The following is an 8931-nucleotide window of genomic DNA, read 5'->3' on the forward strand; positions in this document are numbered from 1 at the left end:
TGTTCGGCTGTGCCTCCCCCCACCATCAAGTAGCTTGTTGAACAAACTGCTCAAACACTCCCTCCCCCTGTACCTGTTGACCTAGCATCTCCTGCAAAAGGGACTCATTTGAAAGCCTGCACACAAAGGTTTGGCCTGCTACTTTAGTCTGCATTTGAAGCATGTCAATGTGGACTACTTTCTAACCCAATATGAAACAATTTCTCAAACACTGCAGCTCATGCTACCACTCCATCCACCTTCAATTCAACTCCCCTGAGACTGGGTTTGGGGCTGTCTCATGCTGCAGCCAAATCGCTCTCAAGTCTCAACAAACTGTTGGTGACAAAACCGCACACTCAAGCGAGGGAGACGCTAGGCACAGGCATGTGGCTTTTTGCAGTTTACTCCATTATTTTTAATTTCTGATTAACTAACTTAGTTTATAACTTATAATGCGGTCACCATTCTTTTAATGGGATCAGCATGATTTACCGCCGGTCGCATGGCTGGCAGTTCAAATCCCGACAGCGGAAGCCCAACAGTGAGATCCCAACAGGTAAGTATTTTTTTCTATTTACTAACCTAACCATCCCCCTCTAACCCTAACCCTAACCTCCCCTTCCCCTAGCCTAACCTTAATCCCCCATTCCCATAGCCTAACCCTAACGTCCCCCCCTAAGTCTCCCCCAGGAGCCCCTAACCTAACCCTCCTCCTATGCCGCTGTCCGCGCCCCGGCTTACCTTCCGGGGCTCCCGGCGTAGGTCTAATGACAGGCGTCGGGATTTCGACGCCGGTCATTAGACAGTTGCCGGGATGCCGACGGTCAGCATTTAGACCGTCGGCAACCCGACTGCATCCCCTTTTAATACGGACTTTTATACCTTTGTATTCAGTTTCTCATTACATTTTTTTGTTTTCCCTCCGTCTAGACGTTATAATTCCACTACTTGCACATCCTGCCAGATGTAACCTATGCAGTGCGCCCAAATAGCTGCCTTGGATGGTTCTTTCTTGGGCAGGATGAACAAACACATGGATCAATTCAGGGTGTATTATATTACAAATGTTTCAGTCACTCGTATACGTCATGCCCGAACTGCATCACTGTTTGCTGTATTTGTTATACCCTGTTTTGTATCAAGTACTACTGCCCCACTATGCCGGTGTGCTATACCGCCACAGAAGTGCATCCTCCATGGGCAGGATGTACATCATGTGGATCTAGTCATACAGGTTATATCATGCTACCTCACGTGTCAATTTTTCCATATAAAAGTCTTGGGTCCTTGTGCGGCTTATCTCCCACAGTGTAACCTTCGTAGTGCGCCCAACATGGCTGCCTTACCTGATACACTCGTGGAAAAATGCACGGACCAGACTATTATGGTGGGTCCCTACTCCTAGTGTTAGGGCGCTGCAACCACCCATTTTTTGTCATCTCTTCTAGGCGTAACCTATTCCACCCAGGTAATCCTATGTAATGCTCCCAAGATGGCTGCCTCATTTGGTACCTTTCGTTGGGTGGAATATATAACCCATAGAAGTTATAGTGCTCTCTAGGTTTCGGTTGTTTTATATTATCTCTTTGTGGTTTCTATTTTCTGCAATATCAAATACCTGTACAATGTACCATGTTTTCTGATGTCTAAAGCGAGAAAAGCGCTATATAAATAAAATGTATTATCCCATGTACAACATTCTATGGGTGCAATTAATTTTTTTCCCCTCTTCGCGCCCGTTGGAGCTATTCATTTGTTGCTCCTGTCGGCATTTCAGCTCACACCCCCCCCCTGGGGGTGGCGAGATACGTTGTGCTAAAAGTGATCCGTTTGAATGCCCAAACTGCACTTTTCACGAACGCACACAGCACTTCGGTCGGGTTTAGCCACGTAAAACGGCTACACCCGACCGAAGTGCTGGGTGCGTTCGTCGCGAAGATCGGCATCAATTGAATAGCGCCCGACGATCTCCCGTCAATTTAGACGGGAGATCGGACGCACTAAAACAATTGTATTGCGCCCTGTATTAAAACATTTTACAACTGGGAACCATTCTTTATAGTTCCCAGCATTACATCAGGACCAATTACTATCAGAAATACTACAGGTAGTAACTGTGCTGCCTGGTGCATGAAGTGCACATTTACAATTCTACAACAGGTTCCCAGTAATGAGACCTTCTATGCACAGCTTTACAATGCACTAAACCACAGGTTCTCAAACTCGGTCCTCAGGACCCCAAACAGTGCATGTTTTCCAGGTCTCCTCACATAATCATAAGTGAAATAATTAGTTCCACCTCTGGATTTTTTTAAATGTGTCAGTGAGTAACTAATGCACCTGTGCCCCTGCCAGGAGACCTGGAAAATGTGAACTATGTGGGGTACTGAGGACCAAGTTTGAGAACCACTGCACAAAACTATTACACTGGTCAGAGCGCCTATACTTCTTTTTTACATTATCACCATGGGTCTGTAACAGTTTGATTTATGGTGTAATAAGATGGACACTTAAGGGGCCTACACAGTCTACTATTTGCAAACGATGTAATTTCATTTGTGATTTCCCTTGAACTCCTGAGCAAACGATATTGTGCCTACTCATGGGGCGATTGTACAAACGACCAAACGATATAGATGGGTCGTTAACGACTGAAAATCATCAACGATATATCGTTTGGCAGCAAACAACCGCACAATGCATCTTCTGTCTCTCCGCCAGCTGGAACAAAATAGAGGAGGGTAGTGGCCAAGAAAAGTGACAACATATCGTCTATCGCATCGTTCATACACACACCCAAATCGTGAAATCGTGTGTCAAATTGTGAAAGATAGGTCAATATCTTTCTGCAGGTTCAAGAGATCAGCGACATCAATCAGCGACAGTGGGAGCACGCATCAGCACAATGATCACCCCCACACACAGAACTTTTTAAACGATTGGTCGTTCCCATCGATCGAAAACATCCAAACCGTGTAAAAAAATCGTACCGCGTGGGGGGGCATTTAAGCAGTAAATTAAATGGTCACTGCTGTTTGGTGAGACAATGCTACACAGAAATAGGATCACCAAGTGTCTCACACAAAAATTACAGTGAGGACAATTGCGAAACCATTTAATGAGAATGGAAATGCCAGGTGGTGTGTGGGGATAGGCTAATGTAATTTATAAACCTAATTTTGTATACTTAAGGCATGCCGCACTAAATTAAGATATTAAAAGCGATCTTCCACCATTAAGAGATGCACGGCTAAAGCTTCTATTAACATAACAATTTGGAAGAGTAACTTAGATTTTTTTTTCGAGGTGGTATATGGTGCCATAATCAATTCACTACATGTATCCCCTCTCCTCAAACCATTGCTGAAGAAATTGTGAAGAGCTAGTCGCATTCCTCCACACATGGTGGGATGGCCTAGTGAGATGTCAGCTTTGAAGCATCACTTTAGACCTCATTGAACAGCTAAGTGTAACTAGGGTCCTTCATGGCCTATTAATACGACTACATAATTAACCCCTCAAGTCATTGTACAGGCTCAGGAATAAATGTATCATGCATATTTGTAATGTGACCAAATACAGCAAGAGAGTGGAAAATCCCCTGTCAACTGTATTTGGTGCCTTTTCTCTACGGAGAATATTGCAGGCCTTGTTCATGATATGATACCCATCTATCACATAATCTAGGACTATGGGGGCATTCAATTGTATTTTTGGGCGTGATAATTAATGAGCGCCCAGTTTGCTATTCAATTGTTCTGGGCGCTCATTAATTATCGCCCTCTTCGCCGCCTAAAAGACGAGGTTTAGCCAGCTAAACCAGTCTTAATTCTTGGTTAGGGCATGCTATCTGCAGTTAGTGCGCCCTAACCAGGGTGTTTCAGTCACATTTCTGCTAGCGCACTCCTGAGTGCATGCAGAAATGCCGGCGGCTATCGCGCCCCGACAGAGCAACAATTGAATTCCTCTGTCGGGTGGCTAAAAAAAAAAAAAAGCCGCCTGCAGAACAATTGAATCTCCCCCTCTGGCTCTTGTTTCCAGAACTCCTACACCCCTGGCATGTCTTGAATTTCAAATCACTTTCAATTGGCTCAATTATCGGTACGATTTGCCAAAGATCAGGTGATCGGCCTGATTTATTGAATGGTGTGTATGAATGATCATTTTGCCAATAAAACTTAAAATACGTCCACAAGCGCAGTCCTTCAATCATGCGATCGGTCAGCTAAGACAGAAAATCTTGGCCTCAATCTCCTGCTATCAACCAGTGTGTGCATTCTCAATAATCTGCGCATATTGCCTACGTTTTCCCGTGACTACGTATTCCTCCTTGTGGGCAGACATATACAAAATCAGGGTGGTGTAGCTGATCATCTGTAACTTCTATTACAAAATTGCATAATGTGTAGCACAGATGTTGTGTCTTTGATTTGCCGAAGAATCGCCCCATTCAAAGAAACAAAAATCTGACAGCGTGTACCCAGCTTAACTCTAATACAGTGGCTCCCATCCACGGTCCTCAAGGCACACTAACAGTTCAGGTTTTAAGGATAGCCATACTTGAGAACAGGTGTCTTAATTTGTACTGCGGTTATTTTGTTTTAACTATCTGTGTTCAAGCATGGATATCACATTAAAAGAATAAAACACAAAAAACAGACAAGAACAAAGGGTAATTAGAAAAGTGCCATTTGAAACATTTACGACAAAAGGTGCCTAAAGTCCTTCAAAGGAGACTTGATGAACAGTCAGGAAGGATTCAGCTACAACAAACAGTAAGTGAGCAATGTGCACCTCCACACCTGGTCCTTACACTTGGGCCAAGTGACAAAGTCACCCCATACATAGCCAACATTTAAAGAGGGGTGAGCAATAAGCGGCCTCCCAGCTGTTATAGAGCTACACTTCCAAGCATGTCCTGCCACAGTTTTGCTATTTAACCATTGTGATAGGATCATTGGTAAAGTGGTCTGTGGCAGGTACATTTGTCCCAGATTCCTGCCTTATGTGTTTTAAACCTCCAGGAGAAAGTCTGCAGTGTAGCAGGCTTGAGTCTCGGCTTTTTGAAAAGCCGGTTTGGGACCTGGGGGTTGTGGGTGAGAGGAGAGGGAGGGCTCCACCCACGGCCACTCCAGGTTTTGGTTCTCTTAGCCTGGTAACAGGCTTGTTAGGGTTTCCACCTGAGAGTGGCCAATATAAGCCTAGTGTGTTGAGGGCTGATTGTCTCAACTGGGAGAGCAGGCAGGGAGTTTGCTCAGAGACACTTGAAAACCTAACTGTAAGTGTTGTGCTGTGCCCTTGTTGCTGGTGAGGGCATTAGGCCCTGCCAGGTTCTGGTAGTGAGGGAACTACCTGTGAAGTTAGTGCCCCGACAGGGCTAGGATTTATGTTTATGTTTTCTTTATGTTTGGTTCTGACATTGTACAATAAAGACTGGCGCCGACCAGCTTGTACTTGCATCCAGTCTGGCGTACTGTTTCCCAGCTGCTGTGTGTGAAAGGAAGGAGTCCTCTACCCAGGAGAGGGACCCCCTAACCTAACTGTGTCACACCATGTTAAAACTGTTGCAAGTCATGCTGGGATGTGTAGTTCAACAACAGCTGGAGGGTCGCTTATTGCCCACCCCTGCAACATTACATAGTACTGTAACAATTTGAGGGCACAATCTAGTGTAAACCTGGCCCCATTACAAAAAGAAAACAGTCCCAAAAGCAAAATTGACCTAATAATAAAGTCACAAAAATGCCTGCACAACGTACAAATAATCACCTACTGTATTCCTGTGGTACTCAGTGCATTAAAATCTTCTAAAAACTGCTTTGCAAAATCTTTAGTTCTTAAATAGTTAATATCATCCTTGCCTATATTTTTCTCCTCTGAAACTGGGAGGGGGTTGTGATGACATAATAATAATAAACATCTTCACATCACTCTCAGCGCAATTCTAGGGGTAGGCAGAACCAGGATGGCAACATTTACATCTTTAAGCGCTATTGGTGCGTACACACGGTATGATATCTATGAACGATCGTTACCGTTCAACGATATATCGTTCATTTGTATGCAGTGAACGACCAACGATGTGCGTTCCCGCATGAACGATAATGATATCTATGATCGTCCGTACATGCAGGCCAACTAGCATGATATCGTCAACTTTGCCTGTTCTGAGATGCGACAGGATGACTTCACTGAAAGATATCTTTGCAGCACGAGGATGTCGTCACATACAAAAGTGGGGTCTGATGAAAGGATTTGTGTCATCAAGACCTTGTTTACTTCACTGGAAGGAGAAGCGGTCTCCTCAAAATTCAAGGTTTTTTTTAGACAGGCCAGTGGAGCAGACAAGTATCTTTAATAAGGTGAGACAAAAGACACACATAAACGTGTTTCACAGGGCCCTAAATGAGGGGTATGTAACTGATGGTGCTACCTCTCAGTGCGCAAGACCGAGGGGATGGCATGGTTGTGGCCCCATGGCCACCTGCATCTAGCTAGATGCACCCGGAGTCCTGGTCCCAATGATTGTTCTATGTGACCGCTGCAGGAGGCTGGACCACTCCTGTGTTAGCATCCACGTAGGCATAGAGGGGGAATAAATATCCGTGGCGAGCGTAGCAAGCCCGCGAGGGAACACTTTTGGTCACCCGTTAGCATCCCCGCCCCTCCCCTTTCAGGCCGGGTCACGTGGGTGTGACGTCACAGGTCCATCAGCGCTGTATAGTCTAGAGGGGAGGTGGGCTGTGGCTCTGGCCGGCCCTGCCTACATCAGTCCCTCTACCATGAACGTAATGGGCTTCTGTATGCAGGCTAGTCTAGTGTGTAACACCCGGCCACACAGACCCGTCAGGAAGGAGAGGGTGGAGCAGGAGACAGAGTGCAGAAGCACTAGGAACTGAGGAGGTCCACCTGACAGCGGATGCAGCAGCTGTTGCCCTGCCCCAGCACCTAGATCCACAAAGAGCTCTTGGGAGGTGAGAGCTTATTTTAGAAAAACATTGATTGGGGGCAATAATAGGGGTATTTGTTGTGGGGAGGGTCAGCGGGCATGTGGGGAGGGTCAGTGTGGGATTTGCATGTGTTGGTCTGAGTGGTTTGTGGAGGCATGTGCAGTGGCAGCACATGAGGTGGTCAAGTAAGGTGGTCTAAGTTGCATCATTCTCCTCTATCTGTTTTTGCCCAGGTCAGCCTTTCAACCCATCTCTTGCCTATGCCAGCATTCTGCCCATCCTCTGCGCCAGCCTCTCTTCCCTTCCTCTCTGCCAGCCTCTGTCCATCCTGTCTGCACCAGCCTCTCTTCCCTTTCTCTGTGCTAGAATCTCTGCCCATCCTGTCTATCTTCTGCCTGCACCAGCCTTTCTGCCCATCCGTTGTTTGGGACTGCCTCTCTTCCCACTGTCTCTCCCCATTTATTTATTATTTATTTATTACCAGTTATTTATATAGCGCACACATATTCCGCAGCGCTTTACAGAGAATAGTTGGCCATTCACATCAGTCCCTGCCCCAGTGGAGCTTACAATCTAATAATCCCTACCTCATGCTCACACACATACACACTATGGTCAATTGTGTGGGGAGCCAATTAACCTACCAGTATATTTTTGGAGTCCCCATCACCCTCTCTCTCCCTGTAACCTCCTGCTGCCACTCTCTGACCGTCACCCACTACCTCTCCACATCACCCTCTCCCCGTCACCCTTTGCTTCTCATCACCCTCTCTGATCTCTCACCAGTGTCACCCACTACCTCTCCCCGTCTCCCTTTTTTACCCACTACCTTTCACCTATTGACTGTCATCCACCGCCTGTCGTATTTGTAGGAGGGCGCAAATTTAGAGCTTGCAAGGGGGCACCGAACACCCTAGCACCAGCCCTGGCCACCCCTACAGTATGGCATTCTGCACAAGTCAGTAGCACTTCTTCAATGCTCATTGTTCACCTTAGAGATGGCAGTTTTCTAAATAATAATAACACTTCTCCATGCTGCTGCTGTAAACAATGTAGTAGCTGTGTGCCCCTTACATCACAAAAACAAATAAAAGATGGAATTTAAGCCCACTCCTAACCTCTGCCAACTGACACATGTGGTGCACTATACTCCCACACATCCCAGCTACTGGCTGCGTCTCATCTGGGTGAGGGGGGAGGTTACCTGTGCCGCCGCTGACCCGGCTCCGCCCGCCACACTCGCGAAAATGAGGCTGCTGGCGGCTCCTGTGCCTCGGTATCGCCGCTGCCTCTCGTGAGACCGTACAGCAACGAGCAAAAGCCACAGACCAAGCAGACGAGCACCAGCCGTGACACCGGCCGCCTCATTACACAACGCCCCAACCGGGGGGCAGCTTTCTGTGCTTACACGGCTATTAAACTGCTTCCTTCCGGGGTGACACTACAAGCAGTGGATCCGGGGGCGCGGTTGGAAAACTGCTGGGGGCGGAGACGTGATAAAAAAAAATGAAATGAGAGATGCTGCTATGGCATCTGTCTGTCATTCTGCAGGGAGGCGCAGCATGTGTGCGGGAGAGTGACGCGGTAGGGCGGTATGCGTTTAGAGTTTTTTAGACCTATTATAGACTATGGTCACTGGAGTTTGAAATAGGGATGATATTGATTAGTGCCAGCACAACATATTTTGTGAAATTATGTAGCCATTATAAAGTAACTAACAATAGTTATGTGGTGCACATGCCCAAATGATGCTGGTATTCAACGCATGCATTTTAGATGTCTGCAGTTGCACTAAGTATACCCACAGATGTCCATCGGAAGGAGGAGTACAATGCTTGGTAGCTACGCAATCCCGACATCAAATGGAGAAATTATTTGCATTAAACCAGGAACATCAGTGGTAGCTAACCATCTGCTTCCGTTGTCCATAACTAGACTGCGAAAAACCGGCAATGCAAATTACCAGACTTTTTCATCACGTTGTACCTAATTAGGGGAC

General features: G+C 46.4%; 1 protein-coding gene across 2 annotated transcripts in view; it reads right to left on the reverse strand.

Moving 5' to 3' along the window:
• GXYLT1 (glucoside xylosyltransferase 1) overlaps positions 1 to 8406 on the reverse strand; it is a 59880-nt gene extending 51474 nt beyond the window's left edge. Inside the window, exon 1 of one of the 2 annotated variants that reach the window (XM_088456431.1) lies at positions 8137 to 8406. In XM_088456431.1, coding sequence (XP_088312557.1) covers positions 8137 to 8300 — 164 coding nt within the window. In that variant the 5' untranslated portion in view covers positions 8301 to 8406. The remainder of the gene's footprint in view (positions 1 to 8136) is intronic. The other variant, XM_088456439.1, reaches the window with a different exon arrangement.
• Positions 8407 to 8931: the final 525 nt, after the last annotated feature.

The sequence above is a fragment of the Taudactylus pleione genome, unplaced genomic scaffold, assembly GCF_031769625.1.
Source record: "Taudactylus pleione unplaced genomic scaffold, aTauple2 ptg000041l, whole genome shotgun sequence".
Classification (NCBI taxonomy): Eukaryota; Metazoa; Chordata; class Amphibia; order Anura; family Myobatrachidae; genus Taudactylus; species Taudactylus pleione.